The sequence below is a fragment of the Telmatherina bonti genome (genome assembly GCF_933228915.1).
Source record: "Telmatherina bonti genome assembly, chromosome: 1".
In the NCBI taxonomy this organism is placed as follows: domain Eukaryota; kingdom Metazoa; phylum Chordata; class Actinopteri; order Atheriniformes; family Telmatherinidae; genus Telmatherina; species Telmatherina bonti.
In genome coordinates, this window is record NC_136619.1 from 21,551,299 (window position 1) to 21,575,539 (window position 24,241).

The following is a 24,241-nucleotide window of genomic DNA, read 5'->3' on the forward strand; positions in this document are numbered from 1 at the left end:
CCTAAGAACATTTAGTAGAACTGTAAAAACAAAACTTGAGTGACCAACACCAGCACAACATTTCTACAACTCTTAAATTTCCTCAGTAGCATGTAGTCCAGCCTAAACAATGCAGTAAATATCAAAACATGCCTGTGAGGAGTATACTGTTTAAATTATTAGCATAGTCGGAGAACCCGTGTTATTATGTTGTAAAACAAGAGAACACAGTGACAGACCGTTGCAAAAGACTTTTCTATCGGCTTAGATAATACAACACAGGATCTGATCGCCGTTTAAGCTTTAATCAAAGGGATTCTTTTTCCACTTCTGGTCCCCAGACAGTCTGTGCACTAAGAAATGAATGAAAAGGCTTTTGGTTTGCAGGAGAACAAAGAGGCAAGGACTTTACACCTCAGTCACTCTGTTGCTTAATTGAGCTAAAGGGTTTTTGATCCAAAACATCTGAGATAACTCTTATTTCTAAAAGATCAGGACTCTAAGATAAGAAACAGTCTATTATGTAATCTTCAACAATGATTTTATGTCTATTTATTAACAAAAGTATCCTCAATTATGTGGTGAAAATTCCAATGATTATTATATAATACCTTTGTAATACCTTAAAGAAATTAAAAACGATGCAACTGACAGTCTGGTCTGATGCAACCTGTACAGCTGTTATCATTGGATCAACTGGTTTTAATAAATATTACAATATAAATGCACAAAATGATCTGAAAACCTGTCAGTTTGTCACCACAACAAAAGAGGAGATACAAAATGTTTGGTTATTTGATAGGTACATAAAATATCGAGAATATGTGTCGAGTTAGGTTTTTATATGGGTTTTAATGATCTTAACAATTTTAATTTTTTAATTTTTTTAATAACATACGTAAAGTTTAATTTATTTTGTTTGTTTTAATTTGTTCAGTAAGTAGAAAATCCAATATTGTCTTTATGAAATGAAGGCATTTATTAAGTGGGAAGCATTGCATTAATTGTTGCCAGGAACTGAAGTGATGTATTCAAGTAGCTTACTGGCATCGATTTGCATACAGTCACCACCACTAACTAATTTTTCTGTCACATTCAATGAAGACAATAAGTTGATCTTAATGATCTCAACATATCTGCTCCTCATTTAACTCTGTTTATGGTTAATCTGTTCATTTCTACCTCTTACAAGCTACTGGTAGTGGCAATTGATTTTCTGTCACCCATCTCATATTCCTCCTGTTCCAGTGTCTTTATTTCCATAATTAGGGATGGCATCTCTTTCTGTGTGCATTATGTGTACTCCGCCTGCTGGGTTGTGCTCTGTGCAGCCCTTTAGAGTTTTACTCCATCCCCTGCTGAATTTGTTGCAGATAGTCAGATCATTGGGGAGCAACCTGAAGAGAAGAGTGTATTCTTCCAAACAAAAGTGTATTACAATTTGTTGCAGTAAATAGCCCGATGCTGTGACTCAAATGTGTCAAGCAGAAATGAGGTGATACATGGTTACAGCTGTGCAGGCCAGTAGGGAGTTTCAGGGCCATTCAGCTGGAGCACAGCAAGTCCTTTAATGGCAACAGAGTGATGCCTTAAAGTCATTGCAATCATGTTCTCCTGAAGGGATGATGGGTACTTTAAACAATATAATGCTTCTTCCTGTGGTGCCAGAAATGTCCTGGAATGTAAGGTTCAGGGCACATTCAGGTGAAATGACATTAATGGCCACAGAAACACAATCACAGAATATTACTTTCTCTGGAGTTCATGCAAATACAAGGTGTGGGGAAAAAGAGTAATGCCATCATTCCAGGAAATTAAAAAATGGAAGTATTTCACAACACTGACAGAGCATTTAAATATAGTAGCTGTTTCAGGATCAAATAAACAAACCATTCATTCATTTTCTATACCTGATTAATCCTGTGCAAGGTTGCAGAAGGTCTGGAGAATATTCAGCTGCTATCAGGCAGGAGACAGGTCACCAGTTCATCACAGGGTCAACACAGAGAATCAAACAACAACTCACACTCTATACCAAGGACAGTTTAAATTCAATTTAACCTAATATGCATATTGTTGAAATATGGGGACAAGCTGAAAAATCCCTTCTCTGCCTGGGAATTACAGGAATATTGCATCGAAAGGTTCTGCAGTTCAAATCAAGAGGAAATGACACTAATCATCACATCAATATCCAGCCATAACAATCATATTGCTCTGCTAAATTTATCAGTAAATACAATTAAATCCGGAACATATTTAAAGTTTAAGAGATGCACTGGTTGCATTATCAATGTTATTCTGTACAAAAATGCAATCCCATTAAGTTGTTATTCTGACATCCTGGATCTCAGTACACACAGATATATACCTGTATCATTTGGAACAGTGTATATATATATATATATATATATATATATATATATATATATATATATATATATATATATATATATATTCCAGATGCATGTGTATGTATATACATATACATGTATATACATGCATACATATTTATTCAAAATTTTATGTATACAAATCCAGCTCACTAAAGTTCAGAATTATACACTGTTGATATATATACTATATATATATATATATATATATATATATATATATACATGTATGTGTATAATCTGATGGAAATCTGTTTAAATCATGTTTTTCTGTCCATGTTTTCTGTCTAGGTGTATCTGAACCAACAACATTTGGAACATTCTCTGGAAAAGATGTTCCATCGCAGATCGCTTCAAATGGACACATCATGAGACTGGAATTTCAGTCTGATCATTCTAATACTGGCAAAGGCTTCAATATCAGCTATACAAGTACGTACCATCTGCCTGCTTGTTTCTCTGTTTTCTGCCCATCCATATGTCTCTAATCAGAATTTATCTAAAAAAAAAAAAAAAAATAGAAAAGGAAACGAAAAGAAGAAAAAAAAACCTGTTAATTGATTAAAAGTAATCTCAGGCCTTTCTGTACAGAGTTTAGTGCATGTTGCACTTGTTCCTATTTTTAATAGTTTAGATATTACACTGCATATAAACTATTCAAACAGCCACTGTTTATTTATTCATTTCGTAATGAATGAATGAATGAATGAGTAAAGCCTGTAGGCTCAGATTAGGATATTTATTGTCATATGTGTAAAACCTTTCCACTTTGTTCCATGTCTTTGTTAGTATATGCTGCTGATACTGAGTGAGATTTTATTGTGATGATGCTGAGATTCTGTTTTCATACTTATCATTTCTTTGAATTGCGTTCCACTATAGGCAGTTGCCAATGCTTGAATAGCAACTTTCCCCACAAGATTTACTGCCACTGAATCATGCTTTCACCATCAAAAGGAAGTATGTGTGCACATTGGTGTTTGGCCAGTTTTTACTGTTACAGTTGAAATTATCTAAGGCATAAAAACTGGGTCAAAACATAGTTACAGTGTGTTCTCAAATAAAGAAACATTTTTTTTGCCCAGTGATGCCTGAGAAGAATGTTCCGACACTGACTTTAATAACAAAACATTAGGGCGTACATTAAGCTATTTCAGACGTTACCTCCGCATGTTGTCTCCATTAAAGACCACAGGGGTAATTCCATGCAGCTGGAATAGGTGTAAGGCTTGCTTATTTCGGTAAGTTTGACTCATCAAAATGAAAGTTTTGTTCAGTCACCATAGATTAAATTAGTTCTACCTGAGTTACCATGGTAACTGGTTCCTGGTGGACCAGGCTCCCTGTCAGGCCAATGTTAGTGTCATCTGAAATAATGTCCATATGGTCGAAACGCGACTGCCATGAGAGTGATCACTCACATCATGTCATAAGATTATATTTAAATCATGCAAGTGCATTTTAATTGTCTCTAAAACAAATAAAAATCTTAATATCCCAAATGTCAAACATGAAATGATTTGCACTGTATATTTAAGAAAAAATTAGTTAATAGCTGCATCTGCCAGGAATTTTGTAAACAAGTGAAAGTAAATAAAAGTAAAGTAAATAAGTGATATGCTCACGCATTAAAATGTATTCTTCTGCAAAATGGAAAGACAACATGGCATTATTTGGGAAGAAAATTTTATAAAGAATTTAAAGAACTTTACTGTGGTTCAAAGAACACAGAATAATAATTAATATTTTTCTGATCCCAGTTGGAAGTTTTCCTCCTGCTTTTAAGTCATCTCAGTTGCAACACTGATCACCTGCGTTAACAATGCAGAGGTAAACCTGTGTACTCGGCGGTCTACCCGACCTCTCTAACAACCAGGCTTGTGTATACACAGTTTGGCAGGTGCTGCATGTGTGCATTTGTACATAGACAAAATGACTCAGAGTTGAAAATCAACATTTATCCTTTTTGTGTGCTTGTTTCTGTGCATATTGAGACATTGACTCCCTTCTGACAACAACAAATCATTTCACCCTGCAGCAGATAATTTTCTTGCAGTTTTTTTCTTTCTTTCACTGGACCGTGAGTTTCAGTTACCTTCATTTTAAAAATGAAGCCCGGTTGCATCATGAAGACATTTTTCTGGTTTTACTGACAGCCGATTTCCACAAACCAGATAAGAAACAGAGGTGTATTTTCCATGAGACATTTTTTTAGTTATATATTATTGTATTATGGATATATGTCTCATCCATTCACTTTTAGTCTGCAGGAATGTGTGGGTTTGTCCTGAGCTGAGCTGTTCTATCCTGCAATTACACTCGTCTATAAGGCTCAAGAAATTAAATCAGCAGATGAGTTAAATGTACTTAATTGTAAAAACTCTGAATCAAATGGTTCCAGGTTCAGCGTATTCTCTGCATCCACTCTGCAATTTTACTGATTATAAGGCTTAGCAATTGAGTAGTTAAGGGAAATTATATACTATGTTTTATACATGATGTGACGAAACCACATACAGTATATGATCAGGTTTAGATTGAAGTGTGGCTTTTAAATGTACTTCTGAACTAGTGTTTCTGACTGTTTTAATCCCATAGCAACCATCTAAAATATTATTTCAATCACTAAGACAATATTTCTTTATGCCGATTCAACTGAACCTCTCCTGCAAATGTTTAAAGGCCACCTAAAGTTTCCCATCTCCCACTTTCTTAAAGGGTCCAGTTATTTTATTGGTGACACTTGTAATTTGGGTTCATTTCACTGAAATAATTCATATTATCTGGCTTCTACATATCTCATAGAAAGCCCTTCTTTTTATTTATTTATTTATTTTTCTGTTTTTTTTTTTCTCCTTGCTCATATTTAAAGTAGCAAACTGGATACAAAGGAAAAAATGGACATTAAATACTGAGCTCAGACATATTTGCATTATCAGACACAACTATTATTACATACAGGAAGAGGATCAGGTGGAAATGACTTTGCAAGAATCCCAAAGCAGAGTAATAACTGACCAGTTACTAACACTAGATTAGTTCTGCTCAACTTCATATTTCTTTTTGCATGTCTTGCCCAAGCTTTGCTTAGTTAAGTATATCCTGTTTTCAGTGTCAGCCCAACTTCTGCAGCCTGTGTATTTACCTGCACTAAGCTGAACTAGTTCTACATGACTGAACCTGATTCATTTTCTGTGATTACCATTTGGCTTTGCACCATTTCACACGCTGCCTCCCAAATGACCTTGTGTCCGGCTCTTCCTTTAGAGGTGACATTTGAAAAATGAAAGTACGAAATGTTCTCTTTGCCTTTGCATTTATTTATATAAAAAGTGTTCCCTATAATCCCAGCACAAATAAAGGGCACCATAGTCCAAATTTATAGAAATGCGCTTTAAACTCCGCTTTGCATTAAGTTTGTGGTTCTTTTATTGCCAGTTGAACAATTCTAAAGTAATTAGTGGAACATCAATGGATATCAATTTAGCTCTTGATTTAATGTCTAAACTTTTATTCTAACAGATATTGTGATGAATGTTGGATTTGGAAAAGCCATCCCTGCTGTTTTGCTTCCTTATGAAGAGGAGGAAAAGCATCCTCTCTTAATGTGCTTAATAACCTTTAAAAGGGATATTTCCCCAGTAAATTACGAGATTTTTTTTTTTTCTTTTTTTTTTACAATTAACATAAATATGTTTTTTTTTTTTTTTTTTTTTTTTTATACAAGTTATGATTCCATATGAAACTTTAGTGGACTTTAAACATGGAATAATTTTTTGGTAAAGCTTATATTCAAAATGAATACTATAGTTGTTAGTATGAAGCAATGGCATTATTTCTGTTTCTCTTTGTCTGGGCCACATTATTCAGTATTATTTTTTTCCTTTCTCTGAAATCTGTCATAATAGTATTTTTTTGAACATCTTCATTCAGATACAGGGTAATGTGAAATGTGGTTTGATAAAAAAAAAAAAAATAAATAAAAAAAAAAAAGTGCATGATTTAACATGATTGAAATATACTAATAACGGAATTTATTTTTTTCTTCTGACTCATTCATATCCTCAGTCATGTATGTGTTCCCTTTGCAGTCATCATCAGTATGTAAAATATGCGTGTGTGTTATTGCATTTTCATCTTCACCATTTCCTGTTTAACATTTTTCCCCGACGGTCCCCTTTTTCTATCTGCTCTCATTTCCTCCCCATCAGTAGCTAATCAACCTGAGACATGTCCAATCACTGGGTTTGTGCTCCGGGTGGGATCAGGTTAATCTCTGGAATGGGGATAATATAAGCCAGACATGACAGAGTTGGATTCACATGAAGATGATTTCATTCCCACATTTCCATATCAGGGGAGATATCATATTCTCTGACAATGTTTTTTTTTTTTTTCTTGATTTAAGTAGAATTACATTTCAGGTATGAAAATAAATTTAAAAATGGGGAGTTTGTTCAATTTAATGTGGATTTTGAATGGCATCAGATCTCCATGTGCCTATACAGTATCTACTGTAGTTCATGCATGATGAATGCTTACTCCTGTTTAACCTTACATGTATTTTCCTCTCTGTAGCATTTGGGCAAAATGAATGTCATGACCCAGGCGTCCCCATCAATGGCCAAAGATACGGTGACCAGTTTCAGCTTGGCAGTTCAGTGGCTTTTCGTTGTGATCAAGGATTTATCAGGACACAGGTAATGTATAGAATTGTTAGTAATGCTGTTTCACTCCTATAAAATACTGCTTTAGATCTAACTGTGGTTTCTGTGGTTGCAGGCAAAGAGGCAGGCACAGTAAACCAATTTAAAAACCTTGTTTGTTTTTTTGTTTTTTCTTCATAACGATAATCCACTGTTGTATTTCCAGGGGTCAGATCAAGTCACTTGTATCATTCAGGATGGAAATGTTGTTTGGTCTGCCGCTGTACCCCGCTGTGAAGGTGAACACAGACAAACACGCATACCTGCTCTTAAATGCTTGTATAAACAGCGGGTAACAATTTAAAATATTTCACTTCTCAGTTTGCAAGATGACAAAGCATTTAGCTGTTTGGCTTTCACCGTGCAGCTGAAGTGCATTTATTATTGTGTGAATGTGTTTTCTAATTGCTTGTAGCCTTCAGACTCCCCTTATTCAGCCTGTTTGCACACATCCTTCTCCCTCAACAATAATCTTAAAGGAGACAGGCAAGACTTTCTCTGAAACTCATTCAGCGGGACACATTCATCATATTCACACTGTAAAATACAGATGTGTGTCTGTGGTATGCAGATGAGCTAATATGTAAAAACAGTGATAAAGGAATTGTGAATGTGCTGTTATTTCAACAGTTTTTGAAGGCAGAGGTGATCCACTGGCCTGTGAGCTATTTTTAAAATTCTCCCCCATCTTACATCTAGATTGTATTGCCTAAATGACATTATCAAATGTTGGCCATGTTAATAAATTGGATGGAGGAGACAATCGAATTGACTAAGGTGGTCACCTTATTAAGTAAGGAGTGTGTGTGTGTGTGTGTGTGTGTGGGGGGGGGGGGGATCCTTCATATTCAACAGGGAGAGATAATTATGTTTTATTGTTGAAATCACTTTCTTGTGGATGCTGTTCACAAGTACTGCTGCTTAGGAATGCAGGGTGTATAAAATAGTCATAGGTTTGCAGAAACACTGGACTTAAGAGCGCAATCAGACATGACAAAGGCACTCGAGAAGAGAGGAAGTGGTAAAAGCTGTAAAAGATAAGCCGTAGCAAATTATATATTGTAGAAAGAGCAATGCATGATACACAGATCATGAACCCAAGGTGCGATTTTTCTCCAAAGGTTGTTAATCTGCATAAATGTTATGCTAATGCAAGAATCAAAGAAGAGTGGAATATAAACTAAAGCTGAAGGAGTTACATTCTGAAAAAAAAAAAAAAAAAAAAACCTCTATTACCTGATTTCATGCCGGTTGTTCAACATGCATGTCCTCGTTTATTCTTGGCGTTACACAGAAAGACAGAACATACTTAATTTCCCCAGTACATTAACATGTGATTATTATTTATTGAGTTGTTTCTTCCTCAAATAGACCCAGCTCAGATTAGTTTACTTTAGCACACAAATGACACGGCATCATTTCTGACGGTAAATGTTTTCATATGAACTGAATAAATTCAGAAAGGATTAGAGTGTAAAAAATAAATTGGGCTTTTGTAGGATCTGCAAACTTCATGAAATATGAGATATGCTATAACACAGTTACAAGACAAAAATGATTCATTTCAGTCTCGACTGCGGTTGTTTATTTGTGTGTGTGTTTTGCATCTCCCTTCAGCTCCCTGTGGAGGCCATCTCACAGCTCCTACTGGTTTTGTGCTATCTCCTGGTTGGCCCTCCTTTTATAAAGACTCTTTGAACTGCCAGTGGGTGATTGAAGCACAAACAGACCATGCTGTGAAGATACACTTTGACAAGTAAGTTATTTAGTTGTGAATCTACCGAGAAATTATTTCTCAGATTTGTCTGAGTTTGATTAAAAAGTTCATCTGAGTGTTAAGCACTTGCTGGTATAGTTGTTGTTGTTCAGTTCTTTTTAATGGTATAGTATGATGTAGTTATTTAATATTTTATTTAGGTACTCTTCAGCGGTAGTAAAAGCTTTTGCTGTAATGCAGTTGGTGCTATAGTACATGATTAATGTTTGCATTTTGTCATGATTTTGTCCTGGAAGCAAGTCATGGACGTAGCCAGACACCTCAGTTGTTGAAACTGGACTTTTTGGAGCTTGATATACAAGCTGAGTTACCCTGAGGTCTTATTTGTGAAGGGTTTTCTCTAACTGTATGTCAGATGCAGAAAAAGGGTTTATTTTTGCTTTAGCTGGTCAGCCAGCTGATTGGAGCTTTTCAACATAACGTCTGAGAGGGCAGATGTTATGTATTCAGCGCAACTGGGTTCTCTGCATATGTCTGTGTCTGAGAAATGTAAAGCAAAAGGTTATCAACGGATTTTTGTTCAAATTTTCAGAAAATGTCAGAAATGAAATAAGGAGCAAGTAAACAGAGGTTAGGGATGATAGGGATCAGGATCAAGGTAGTTTTAAAATTCTTCTTTACTAGGGGACAAAAATCATTTTGCTATTACAGCTTCTGACCAAATAGATAATGTCCACACTGATGAGAGACAAGAAATTACAAGATGACATCGTGGTAGATGTTAAATACATCAACAGCTAACCCAGACTGCAGCTAACCGGCAAATTAGAGAAAATGCATATTTCTTAAATAACTAAATAGAATAATATTTTTTAAATAATCAGATACCGATCTGCTATACTTTGGTGTGTAAGGGTTTGTTTCCAGGGTTTAGGATTCTATATAACATGTTGTATCTATCTTGATGATGTAAATAAGGAGTGATGTTAGCTTGAAGTATACATAAGACTATTGGCATGGGACCAGTGTCTGCGTGGGCTGTTGGGTCTTTTGGGGTCAGTGACCCTCTGACTTGGTGGGGGTCTGTGCTCCCAGAGTGCTGTTTTTTTTAATGTGAAAGCTTGTGATGTGTTGTCTTTTGCAGATAAAAATTCTTTATAATTTGGTAACGACTTGATAGTTAAGTTGATAACCAGCAGCAGTTTCAGTTCCTATAGGGACCTGCAGGAACAAATGTAGGTGATGATTCAGCCAGTGAGGTAGTTAGTGAGATTGGAGCACAACCAGAGAGGAGATCAGTGAGTGATAAAATCTACTTATCCCTCTCATCTGGTAAGTCATTACAGTTTTATGGATATTTTAATGTTCAGCCATTCTTCTTACTCCTTTCAGCTTTTTGCATTGCTACTCAGGTTGTCCTGGTGTGTTGCCAGTGTATTGATCTAATTCTCTTTAGTCACACTCTGCATATTTGAAGACTATCTTTGTGGGTGTCAGGTTATTGTGCTTGTGTTTGTCTCTTGTCTTTTTCTAGATTCCAGACAGAGGTCAACTATGACACACTAGAGATCAGGGATGGTCCCTCAGCTTCCTCTCCCCTGATCGGTGAATACCATGGCACCCAAGCCCCCCATTTCCTGATTTCCACAACCAACTTCCTGTTCCTGTTGTTCACCACAGACAACAGTCGCTCTGCTACAGGCTTCAGCATTCGATATGAAAGTAAGCATGATTGACTGACTGAGGAAAAAATTGCTACAGAGACATATACACTCACCCTCTTGACTGTGTTGTGCTTGTGCAATGTGATTTGCAGGTGTGAAAATGGAGTCTGACTCATGCCTTGATCCTGGTATTCCAGTCAACGGCCGTCGTCATGGCAGCAGGTTTTCCATTGGCTCCCGTGTCTCTTTTACATGTGACCCTGGATACACACTTAGTGATCAAGAGCCAATTGTTTGTGAGCAGAATCATCAGTGGAGTCACGCTCTTCCCAGTTGTGACGGTTAGAGTCTTTCTTTCTTTCTTTTCAGCCCACGACATCCACTCGCAGAAAAGATGCCAAATTCATTCTTACATCCTCTAAAGACAAGAAACAAACAGCTGTGGTATTCTAGGAAATGTTATTGGGAATTGGACATTTTATAGACACGCTGGCAAAAAAAAAAGGTCAGGGTCTTTTTTTTTTTTTCCTCCAAAAAGTAAAGCTGTGTTTTTCTCCCAGACTTATTTAGACCAAAAGGAAAGAGCTCACAGGAGGTTTGCCAATACACTCGAATCTCTGCTAAATCCTATACAAATTGAGCAATCTTGATTTGAATTTAATCTCGGACAAACTCTCCCCTGAATCATAATGAAAGCTTAAGAACTGATGTTTTTAATCTTCTCACTAAACACTGCAGCTAAGGATAGCCACAACCTCATATTCTCATTATTTGGAGCCTATGAGATTATTATCTAATTAATCATCAGTACTAATACATTAGTACTGTATGTATTAAAAATGACTCCATTTAATATGGCGCTACTGAATGCGATTAAATGATACCATCCATGGAGAAATGCTGGAACACTGATTAATGTTTCAGTTGGTTTTGCTGTAGCTGTAGTTGTTTAGCTACTTTCCTTCGATGCATCCTTCAGTTTTCTGATCAGTAACTGCTTAAACCTGCAATAAAACAGGAGGTTGGAGGTCAACTAGTCACAGCATCCTGCACAGGTCTCCATTCAATCACAGGGTGACCACGAAGCGACAGCTGACCACTGACCTTTACATTTCTGGATATTTTTGAGTCAGCAGTTGACAAAATGCAACTTTGTTGTAGCCCCAGGAAGCTCATTTGGACACGTGGATTACATACAAATTGATGCCCAGACTCTCTGCACAGTCAAGTCAACATTTTACTTGAAGAAGCAAATTTGTCACATTTGGAGATGACCAGACTTAAAATACAAAACCACATTGTTATTATAGTTATTATCTTCACAAAACCTGATTTTAAATAATCAGCGCGCTGACTGTTTCATCCCATTTGCTTATGATGATACTGTGACGAATCCTGCAGTAACACCATGCTTATGTAAAACTCTGAATCAGCTTCTTACCAGCCACCTTGTCCCCAAAAAATGTTGCCCAGCACACTACCTCTTCCACTGCTAACTCTACTGGTTCTTTGTTAGAGGGATAGAATACAATCAGTTTACCATCGCTCTCCTAAAATAATAGCCTTGTAATATTTTTGATGTAAATTTCTGGTTGAGTTTTTTGTGTTTTCAGAAAAGCTTAAAAAAAGGATATAAGGGATTTACTTAAAGAGGTTGGTGATATATGACATTACATTTATACTATACACAATTATTACTTTTCTTAACAATATACATGACATATGACTTAGTGCTACCTGCAATCACAGTTCAGCTACACATATTCATCAGCACACTTGATGCTTAAGGGCTTTGTAGTAAAGCCCATTAACAGTGTAGCCTTAAACATGAAAAGCTTGTGTTGCCTACATACAGTATGTGTGAAAACTGAAGTGTAAACAGAGAAAATGGGAAGAAAAAAAGAAGTGTTTGAGATAGAGGAAATGGGAAGAGGTTGATGAGTATGTAACTATGGCATCATTCGCCTCCAACCCAGTATATGAAGGTTTTTTCATGCTTTTTTTTCTCTCCTTTTTTAAATATATTTATTTTTTCAGTAGTTTTACCTAGCAGATGTAATGTTGATTGTATAATCAGTTCTTACTCCCAGGGTATACTTTCCTCTATGAGTCAACATGGACATTCATCCTCAGTGAAGTTATTCAAGTCCAGACACTCCAGAAACAGATGCTCAGTAACCTATGTAAACCTTCATATTCACCACATCCCTACAGCTACTGCTTTCAAGGGAGATGAATGCACAGCATCTGATTTGATCTGCTGATTGGAGAGAATCCAATTTAAAAACCAAAGTTAGGATGTTTCAACTTGGGAGTGAGTTAATATTGAGGCGGTCTGCCTGCTGTGATCCACCACATTTTTCAATTCTCAGCCAAGCATGCCATGTCACCAGGCAGCTGTCACACTGTCACATGACAAAGTACATTGTTGCCAGCATAAACTGTTTTCCTTCAGGGTGTTGTGTGTCATGGTTTGATTTCTGGAGAGATCATGATAGTAGAATTTGTGTCAAAGATGTGTGACAAAACTTTTTACTGATCAGTTAATCTCCTTTTCTTTCGAATGTGAAATTAAAACAATGATCAAGGTTGACTTAATGAGACTAGTTTATAATGGTGGATAGAACCAACCTTAACCTTAATAAAAAGTGGGCATACTTGCTGTCTGTTCTCTGAAAAGCTTACATGCCACATCACTAGAGAGGCTAAAAGGAACTCCTGCAGCTCATGCACATGCACAATATTGCCAAGACTTTCTTTTTTTTCCCTACAGGTCTTAGAAGCATTGTTAACTCTTCTTTCAAGCCATTTAGCTATCAAAACTCAAAATATGGTAAGAGGTAGAAATGGACTTGACCACATGAGTGTTTTGAGTCCTCCCCCTTTTAGTAATGTTACAAAATGTGTTGAATTCAGGCTTGCTCATCTTATTCTTGCAGGTCGACTGAATCGCCAAATAAATCATTTAGAACAGTGGGTGCTCTTAATGTGTCAGGGAGAACAGTAAGATTTCTTTCAGAGCAAAATAACTACAAAAAAAAAAGAAAAGAAATCTGGCGACAAAAAAGTAGGAGGATGGATATATATCACCATTTCCTCTGGTTTAACAGTTATAACTTTCGATCATCTGTACTTTCAAAACGCTTTCTGCTTCTGCCTCCAAACCTAGTAGTTATGACCAGCCTTTTCTTTCTTTCTTTTCATGCATTTAAGTACAGCTCATAGTTTCTTGCTTTTATTCATTAACAACCTGTATTCTCCAACACAGACCATTCATACAGCTGAAGTACTTTGAGCAGTATTACACACAATGAATACAGCATGCACACACATTTAGTCAGTAGCTTTTGTTGAGACCTGATGAAAGAGCAAATATACTGGTGTTGGTTATCAAACTCCACTCGAGAGAGTTATTCAGTTATTCTATTACGCTGTGTTGAAATATAATCTATGGATAAGAGGATGGATAGATGGACAGATATATTTACAATTTTAATAAATGGCTGTCATTTGTTTAGCAAAAAATATTTGTTGAAACTTCTAATGAAAAGACCATCATATAAAGGATATACGTGAATTGATTTAAATTATGCTCAAAATGAAAGGATGTGTTGTTTTCTTGATTGTTTCTTCCCTTTGATTGCATCAATTGTTGTTATACTATTGGAAAGCTGGATTAGGCATATTTAAGTCAAGGTGTAACTTTTAAGGATTATACGTCTGTGGAATTAGCCACTGAACTAAAAATGTGGTTAGCGCCACTCAAAAAATGTACAAAACCCCCTGGTTTTATTATTTTGTTCCTATTTGTTTTGAGTTTCTAGGCCAAAGAGATGATTCCATTCTCCAACAGTAATAAGGAAAGGAAATAGCCAACATATTTTGGGCATTTTTACACTTTTTTCATTCCACACCGTCAGTGACCTCAGTAGCATATGGAGAATGCATGGACCCATGGATGGAAGATTTATCCATGTGGCGTCTGATTCATGTTGAAGGTCAAGCAGTATGGTTGTGTAAAGCCTATGCAAGCTGATCCCATTGGTGTTCAGTCGGGTTAAGGTCAGTACCAAAGGCCATTTCATCCTCTCCGCTTCGAAATTCTGATGTTTTTCACTTTGCAGGAGGTAAGTTATCAACTTAGAGGGTAGAATTAGATTTTAGATTCTGCATTTATTGTCCTGCAACTGGCTTTACAACTTCTTTCTGATGTCTGTTTGTGAGCTTTATACCAATCAGTTGCCAATCATAAATATGTGACTGGCACACACACCTAGCCGCACTTTAAACTGAAATCAAAAGTGAATACCAACAGGAGAAAATTACTGGGGGATTTGGCACTTTTCTGTGGACCCAACATATACATTTATCTGTTCTATGCTCATTCTATGGAAGTACAATGCTTACAAGATGTATATTGTTGCAAAGGTGTGTCAGTGATTTACCAATTGCTCCCCTTATAGGGGAGAAAGGATTGACTAATAGTGTTATTCTCTCTCATTAAATTAATAGTTTTTTTTTATCTATTTGAAGCATTTTAGTGGATTTAAATGAACTGGATTAGGCTGAATTGAACTAAGAAAAATGGTGTCGCTAGTCAGAAACAAAGAGTCAACATATTCTTAGAGTTCAGCGGTCTCTAATGGTTTGAAAACCCTGTTTTGCTCTCTATTACATTGCTTTAGTATTTTCCATTTTGCTCTGTACCAAATGATTTCTTTCCATTTCCACATCAGTTTTAGACTCTTGGTGTCAGGTTACAGTCACACTGATATCTCAGTCTTTTTCAACAATATCAGTCTTGCTACTCTGTTGCTTCTGAGCTCTGTATTCAGCACGGTTCTCTCCATGGTGCAGTTGAAATTGTGCATTCACCACCTAATACGGTATAGCTGCAAAAGTTTTTTCTTTGTTTCTCAGCCAAGGACATCTAATCAAATCTGCATGAATAGTTGAGTGCATGCCATTTATGAAGTGTGTTTTTTTTTTTTTTTTTTTTTACACTAATAATTCAGAATCAAAATATGTTTTGTTTTTTTTTCCTCCATAAATTTTATGATGAGATAATAGAATGGAATGATCAATTGCATTATTGTTATATAAGGCACCTTTTACCAAAAAAAAAAAAAAAAAAAAGAAAAACAAAAGAATCCTTTTAGGAGCTATTTCATTTTAAAGACATTATGCACATATCCATACCTGGTGGATTTTGTGTATAATATTCTTTTCTTCACAACGTAATTTGTTGATATTGAAAAAAGAAGCAACTAATTTATATATATATATATATATATATATATATATATATATATATATATATATATATATATGAAGAACAAATCAGAGTTCAGGGGATTTGACATCATACCAATCTGAAAAAGCTTAATGGGTTTTGATAATTATGTTAGCAAAACAACGTCAATCGGAAAGGAATTTTCAAATTCAAATTCAATTCAAATTCACTTTATTTATCCGTTAGGAACTTCATTTGCGGGTAGAGCACAACCATGACAAATAAAATAAAAAGACATGTTCACACACACAACTCAACATGTCAGTTAATAAATAAGTTAAAAACAACAATTGACACCAATATGCCATACACAGTCATAAATATAACAGTCTGCAATAGCCATCAACCATTTAACAGACGGATAGAGGTGGGAAGGAAGGTGGAAGTGGCCCTCTTTGTTCTCAGAGGGAGAGACCTGTACCTGCGCCCTGAAGGTAACAGGGTGTAGTGAGAGTGCAGGGTGTGCCAGGGGTCAGTGGAGATCTGGGTGCCTTTTCTCAAGACTCTGGTGTTAAAGATGGTACTGAGTGACTGCTGCTCCTGACCTATGATTTTACTACTGATTTTAACAATCTTATTGAGCATGTTGTGATGAGTGAGAGTGAGTAAACCAAACCAGGCAGTGATGTTGAATGTGAGAATGGATTCAATGAAACATTTATAGAAGGCAGTGAGAATGGACTGGTGAACCTGAAGTTTGCGGCGCTTACGGAGAAAGAAGAGGCGCTGTTGACATTTTGAAAAGATCTGTTCAGTGTTGAGTTGGAATGTGAGTTTATGGTCAATTATTATGGTCAATGTTGTCGGAGGTCTTGCTTTTTAGCTTAGTCCAGAGGTTCTGTCAGATCCACTTTGTTCTTTGATAAAAAAAAAGTGTAGTAAAACTAGGCCTCTATCAATTACTACTTATTAAATTTTAATTACCTCGGAGCACCACTCATCACTTTTACTTAACTTAAGATTCAGGAGGAGGAGAAAACCTGAAATATACTTAATTCAATAAACACAGTCTCACTTAAAGTAGTAAATTCTCAGAACGAATGAACCAGAAATTGTACATTCAGAAATTATGACAAGAACGGATGAATTGATTATACATATTTATTACAATGATGGTAAACATACAGCAGTGAAAATGAGCAATGATGGAGAGGTTATTGGTGAGATGGTCAAGTGAATTTGTTTACAGGGATTTTCATTTATGACAGTAATAATGAGAGTTAAAAATGAATTGAATGAAATGGGGCAGAAAGGAACTGGTTGGAATTGAAGCAATTAAATCGGTATTGTTATTTCACTTAAATCTTTGTTAAAATTATACGTAGTGATATTGTGTTTGAATGAGAATTCAAATTTATACTTTGGTTAAATTTGATGTACTGTTGAACACCACAAGTGATATCAAAGCGCTATGAAGATCCTACTTTTTCCCGCTGGGTCAGTTGATGGAGCCGGCAGACCGGGTGGTTCTGTCCTGGACTGCAAGTCTCCGGGAAATGGACCTTCTGGCGTCGGGAGAAGTAGGTCTGGAGCTGCTCTGATGAACGGGTTGGGATCTCTGTCCAGCAGAATCCCAGAACCAAGGGCGGTGTTTCTCGTACTCAAATTATTCCAAAGGTTGTGTTCCACGCGTACTGTCTGAGGGTAGGCAGTACTTGTACAGACGCAAAAATTAGTGGAACTGCGGTTCTGGTGAATTACTGATCTCAAAAAGGAAAAATAAAAATGTTCGCTGGGTAAACTTAAACAAGGCTTGTTTCGCCTTCAACACAAATATTACTTTTCTGTTCGAACTTATCTCGTTAAGATCTTACGCGCACAAAAGAAGAGAGATGGAGTAAACTTATGAGAACAAAGAAACAGCTGCGTACAGCGGAAAGTTGCGAGAGGGCAACGAAATTAAGTCAAAGTACAAGAATCACGGCGATCGAGAGTCAAGGGCCGAGAGAGAAGAACAAGGGAGGACAAAAAAACCCACGAAGTCCAGAGCGTGGGTCCATTTAACTGGACCCTTCCTCCTAGGTCCTGACCAATCACAAACCACTAATAGTCAGAAGGCTGGTCAGTCTTACCCAGTCAGGTCAGCTTTGATTGTTAACCAAGAGGGTAGGAGTGATTCAGGTCTTATTTCACTGCGGGCCCTGGTTCCTTTCTCCCATTTCATTAACATGATCATGATAATCAAATTATTAACTTTGTTTCCTAGCTTTAAGCATGGCAATCAACATTCTGGGGACTCATGCAGATGTTTTGTTTGCTTGAAAAGGGAACATTTACCAATAGTAATACTTTTACACATGAAACCCAATTGTTGCATATTTCACATATTTCTTATCAAGTGTGGATTAATCCATTGGCATGACTTGTCTTCCTCAGCCGATGAATCCTGAAAGAGAGTTACATTCTTATCCATTCCTATTATTTGCTTAACAGGGGTTCCAAACTTGGAAAGATATAACCAACATTATGTAGTAACGTGTTCATGATTGATTCTGATGTGTGATCAGTTCAAGGATTTAAATCACATATGAGAATGAATAAAAAGGGAAACTTCAGTCAAACCTATCAACAAAAATCATGTAGGCTACATTAAACCAGTTAGTGAAAGGAAATTTAAAGGAGACACAAAGAAGTGCATCTGGAGTTTCTTCCTGTGGGAAGAGGGGTGGATCTGTCACCCAGAATGTATATTCGGGGAGGATCAAAGCAGAGTTGCCGGGTCTCTCTCCTGGCGCCGTTGAGTCTTATCTGGAGGTGTAAAGGTGTCATTTTGACAAGAGCCAGTTGCTTAGTTCGATGTGACATTCCGTATCTATTGACCTAAGGGACTGTAAACTGTGTTAGAGGTTTTGTTCAGACCATCTGGTTTGGGGTCTGCAGGAGGTCCTGAAAGAGAAATCTGGAGGTAAATGTGAATTGCGTGTTTATCTGGGGGGAAAAAGAAAAGAAAACTAATACACCCGAAGTCGTCCTCCTCTTTCGGGTCACAAAAGGTCATTTTCTCCAGTCCTCTAGGATGACACCACTCTGACTGCAAGAGGAGATCAAGAGCCCATAATTTAATCCAGCCAAGGAGAAAAAGAAAAGGAAAATAAAAGTTGTTTTATTCCTCCTGGAAGAGCCTTGGAGGCTACAAAAGAAAATTAGTTTTTTGTTTGTACCAATATTTTTTGTCTGTCTCTTGTTCCAGCTCTTTGTGGAGGTTATGTTTTTGGCAAAACTGGGACAATTCTTTCTCCTGGCTTTCCTGATTTCTACCCCAACTCTCTTAACTGCACCTGGACTATAGAGGTGTCTCATGGGAAAGGTAAGAACGTTCATGGTGCAATCACCACCACTATAGTTGGGAAAATACTGTTCCCTTTGTCTTTATATGTTTCAAGGTTGTAACATGTATGTTCTTATTGTGTTAAACAAGTGATTAATGGTTTGTATTGCACTGTAAACATTGTATGTTGGCTTCTTTTCCTATGTTCCTATCTGGTCATTTGTGTACTGGCATCTAACTGTACTTTTTGCTGCTTTTTTCTTTCTCTGCTTATCTATTCATATTCATAATTTATCCATCCATTCGTCCATCCATTCATCCATCCATTCGTCCATCCATCCATCCATCCATCCATCCATCCACCTATCCAGGAGTCCATTTGGTTTTTCATACCTTCCATCTGGAGGAGAACCATGACTACTTGTCCATCAGTGAGGATGGAAATTTCCAGCTACCAGTAGCTCGACTCACTGGTTCAGTGCTTCCTCCCAGTGTTAAGGCTGGACTTTACGGGAACTTCAGCGCTCAATTAAGATTTATATCAGACTTTTCCATGAGTTATGAAGGATTCAATATTACTTTCTCAGGTATGAGTACCAAATGATTAGTAGCATTGTTTTGAGATACTTATCATGCATGTAGTATAGATTTTCCCTTTATGTTCTAACGATTGTAACATGATGGACATACTTCATATTTTTTATATAAATATCGTTTGTAGGTAAACTTCTGTTCAATCTTGAATTACAAACTGTAAACATATTATGAACAAAAGAAATAGTTACTTACTAGTTAACATAAGTGGTTGATGCAGAGAGGTTTTTAGCTGAGCTGTAAATTCAAATGCCAGAAAAAAATGTCTTTTTTAACTAATTAGTCATCTAATCTTTCTCATGCACCTAATATAAAGCCTCTTAAAAGCAAAACAACAAAACATATGGTCTTGGATATGCTTTATAACAGCCAGCTGGTTTTATTTAGTAACTAATTGTCTTGTTTATGCTGTTAAAGAGCATTGAGCATTTTCTTTGGAGACCACTTCTACTGCTCAACAGATAGTTTACACCTCATTTCTACATGGAACTATGGTATTACAACCTGTATTCCAAAAATATAAATGAAAAATATTTCCCAATAGAACAGACACACCACATCACATGTTGAAACATTTAACTTTTTTTTTTAAATTTAGGCTTATTTTTACTTTGATGGTTAAGTAATTTCTTTTGAACTTCTCTTTTCAACCTGTATATTTCATTATTGCTCCAAAAATATAATTTATTTTGTGGTTATACAGAGTATGATCTAGAGCCATGTGAGGATCCAGGCGTACCCGCATTCAGCAGGAGGATGGGATTCCAGTTTGGCGTTGGCGACTCGCTGGCCTTCTCTTGTTTCCAGGGCTACAGACTTGAGGGTGACAGTGAGATCACTTGTCTTGGAGGTGGCAGGCGAGTCTGGAGCAACACTCTACCTCGATGTATAGGTAAGACACTTGTGTGGTCAGACTGACAGTTCAGTGGAAGAAATGTTAAATAAAGCTATGGTTAACAAAAAAATGGATATTTATGTTCCTTTTTTATCTGCATTTAGACACCTTATTTATTACACTTTTACTTTCGTTACACAGGATAATATAAATGAACATAGTTAATTTATACGTTTAGGATTATCAGTGTGGTTGGATCTTTTGAGTTTGAGCAACCATAAAGTAAAAGTTACAAATTAGCTTCTTTATCGCGTAAATATCAAGTATCAGCATTTTTCTGGTTGTAATCCAGCAGTATTTTATTACTAACATAGTGGTAATTTACTTTTATGTGAATGCTGGAGCGTTTTATTTGCCAGGATTTTTTCTGTGAGCAGGTTGTAATTTGTTGGAATTTGATGCCTATCAGTGGTTTCTGGGATGCTGCTGATAATTTATGAGAGCCTGACTGGTGGCTGCTGGTAATTTTCAAGCCTGAGAGAGAGCAGACTGAAAATGCTATAATAGCATTATTTGTCAAGAGATCAGGCCTGACTCAGAGGGGACTGAGCAACAGCTGCTGGCAGCGAGCACTGGATTCATCTTTCTCCCGCTCTTTTTCTTTCTAAATGTTCCTCTCTTTAGCTCTGTTTCTTCCTAACTTTCTGTCTTTCCTTCTCTCCTTCTCTGGTTGGAAAGTCCTTGGGTGGATAATTAGGCCATTAGCTGCTTTAAGGAAAGTGTTAAAACTGCATCTTTTGTTACTCCCCGTTTCCCTTTTCTAATTTCTTTCTGTACATTTTCAAAAGGATCTTGTCTGTCTTAATTTATCCACCCTTATTTTTCTCTCTTCTTGCTTCCGCAGCTCTCTTCTCCTCCTTTCTTTTCTCACTCTCACTCCCCTGGTACAGATTTCATTTAAAAAAGAATTTATGGAGAATAAATGCTGACAGTATCCTTGATTTTAGCTGCTAAAAAAAAAAAAAAAAGTATACTTATAAAATGATAATGATGATGATGATGATGATAATGATAATAATAATGATAATATTATTATTATTATTATTATTATTATTATTATTATTATTATTATTAGTAGTAGTAGTAGTAGTAGTAGTAGTAGTAGAAGTAGTAGTAGTAGTAGTTGTATAAAGAAATAAAGTACATTTATGTCCATTTTATTTCATATTCTTTCATACCATTCTCTTTCTTGCTTCATTATTTCCTCTTTGCCATCCATGCAGTGGTGGTCTGGCTCAGAGGGACTTAAAAGACCACTAAACTCTTCTCTTGTCCTTTCCTCATTTGAAATAGCACAAAGTACCATTTATTAGTATCACTTCATTAACTTTATCGACACCTGCCAGATAATTCTGCATAATTTCTCTGACTGGTGTTTTCTCAAAATTTAATTTGAACTCTTTTTTGTTTTATTTTGTCCTGTTAAATCTTTTGTTGTTTATGTGCAATATATATATATATATATATATATATATATATATATATATATATATATATATATATATATATATATATATATATATATATATATATATATATATATATATAATACAATATTTAAGAGAAGTGCTTTTCAGCTGTCTTGCCGAGCTCATTGCTATCACTGTCAATATAGTTGTGTTAATGGTAAGTTGGCGTTGTGCTAGTTCTTCACCCTGCTCTTGTCTTTTTGTAGCTGAGTGTGGCGCCACTGCACTGGGACCAGAAGGTGTTCTCCTTTCTCCCAATTTCCCCTCTAATTACGATAACAACCATGAGTGCATTTACCGCATCACCACTGAAAGGGGAAAAGGGATCAGGCTGCAAGCTGAGAGCTTCTCATTGCAAGATGGAGACTATCTCAAGGTATACTCGCTAATTCTCCCTACACTCCCATGCACAACTACATGTTTCTGCAAATCTGACAGATTTACCCAGATGGAAATATATAAATGTGCAATCCATTTATGGATTGACACACAAAGTGTATGCATGGAATATTATAGTCAGAGGCTGTCTATTTGTTAAAAATACTTTAACACATCCTGTAGGCCTAAACAGATCATTATTATATGAACTAAGTTTATGTAAAATTTGGCTTGTAAATGAAGCTTATTCCTAATAAGTGGCAGTTTTTATTTGGTCAGATTTTATTTTCACTTTCACCTTTATTTACTGTCTCTTAAATGTCTTTAAATGATTTTGCTTATTCATTTAATTATAATTTTTGTCTTAATTGTGTCACAATATTATTTCAACTTTATTTTTTATGTTTTGCTTGAAATGTATTTTTATGTGATCTTATTTCTTTTAATTATTGGAAAACACTTCATTTAAAGATTTTTTGTTTGTATATTGTGATTCAAAAAAAGTTTATAAAGCTGTTTTGACTTGTTTGGAAATATATACATGTATATGTATGTGCGCATGTACACAATAGCTGTTTCCTATCCTCCTGGTCCTTCTGTCAACATTTCACTCGGCAAGAGCTACATTTCTTCCCATTATGTTCAAACTATTTTGGAACTGATCTGGCATTTTTAGCAGGTATCTTACACTGCAGTCCTCATTGCTAAAACCTTCCTTTATTTAATGCATTTAATGAACCACGCAACCCGTTCTGTAGGCTTTTGTTCCAGCCATTAACACCTGGTCTAATTAAGATGTCAGGGAACGTGCATCTTGTAATAACGTGACCTGTGCAAAAACAAGCCAGGAGGTAAAACCTGAATAACAGAAGGAGCTTTGAATTCTTGGCTCACCCAGTATGCACCTAAATTGTATGATCAAGGTTTCCCCTAACTGAAGAAATAGCTTTACTGCAGGGGGTCCTAACTGTGCCGTGTTAATGGTTAACTGCTACATTGGCCGTCCACGACTGAAGACATACATGTAAAGCAGAGGTTGAAAATGATTCTGCCTTTCAAGCCCTCCTAATACCACAGCTCAATGAAATGTTGTATCTCAGGATCGTTCTTATACACTTATGTGTTGCAACCTGTGGTAACATTAAGAAAAATGAATAACTGCATTCCTTGAATGATAAGTAATCAAACAGGACACAAATATTTGTAGGTGTTCCCTTTATTGGTGATTAAGTGACTATTCAAACATTTTTTTATACTGTATTTATTGTATATTTTAAATGTTTGGAAATGTATATTTAAAATATTCCATGTAAAATATGAAAAATGTCCACACTCTTTTGTTTTAAACAGTAAATCTGTTGTTTGACTGCTCATGTACATGTGCCGTGTCAGCTGTAACCATACTAGGTGTGCTGCACTTTATTTATATGAGAAAGGAGATAGTGTTCACCTGTTGTTTAGCAGTCTTGATGGAAGCATATTGACATTGTCTGAAACTGTTTCTACTCTTTAAGGCCTTTCAGCAGTATCAGGCCTGAGGGCATGGTTAAGGCAGTATGTGGTTTGAGTGTATTATCAGTCTTAGGCCCAGAGCATGGGCTTGGGTTGTCTGTGGTTAGATTGCATTAGCAGGGTTTTACTTGACTTTTAGAGAGGCTTAATGTCATTGTAAATGCCAGAAATGTTCCCAGAAGGATAGGTATTAAAAAGGAAAAGGAAAGAAAAATCCCTTAAAGGAAGGGAAAGTGACACAAAGATATTTAACAGACATAAATATGCTTAAATGCTGCCAGTGCATTTTATCAAACCGATTTTTAAAGAAAGGCGTGACAAAAAGCAGGGGACCCAATCTCCACCAATTTTATACAGTTTAGGTTTTAAAGCT

At 36.2% G+C, this 24,241-nt stretch overlaps 1 protein-coding gene across 1 annotated transcript in view; it reads left to right on the forward strand.

Annotated features, from left to right (window-relative positions):
* Positions 1–24,241, forward strand: part of LOC306760319 (CUB and sushi domain-containing protein 1-like) — a gene marked incomplete at both ends in the record, with an annotated part of 457,273 nt that overhangs the window by 316,187 nt on the left and 116,845 nt on the right. Inside the window, 10 exons of the mRNA XM_079246123.1 lie at positions 2,664–2,804; positions 6,951–7,072; positions 7,245–7,317; positions 8,696–8,834; positions 10,330–10,517; positions 10,612–10,800; positions 18,943–19,059; positions 19,392–19,607; positions 20,318–20,506; positions 22,185–22,354. Coding sequence (XP_079102249.1) covers positions 2,664–2,804; positions 6,951–7,072; positions 7,245–7,317; positions 8,696–8,834; positions 10,330–10,517; positions 10,612–10,800; positions 18,943–19,059; positions 19,392–19,607; positions 20,318–20,506; positions 22,185–22,354 — 1,544 coding nt within the window. The remainder of the gene's footprint in view (positions 1–2,663; positions 2,805–6,950; positions 7,073–7,244; positions 7,318–8,695; positions 8,835–10,329; positions 10,518–10,611; positions 10,801–18,942; positions 19,060–19,391; positions 19,608–20,317; positions 20,507–22,184; positions 22,355–24,241) is intronic.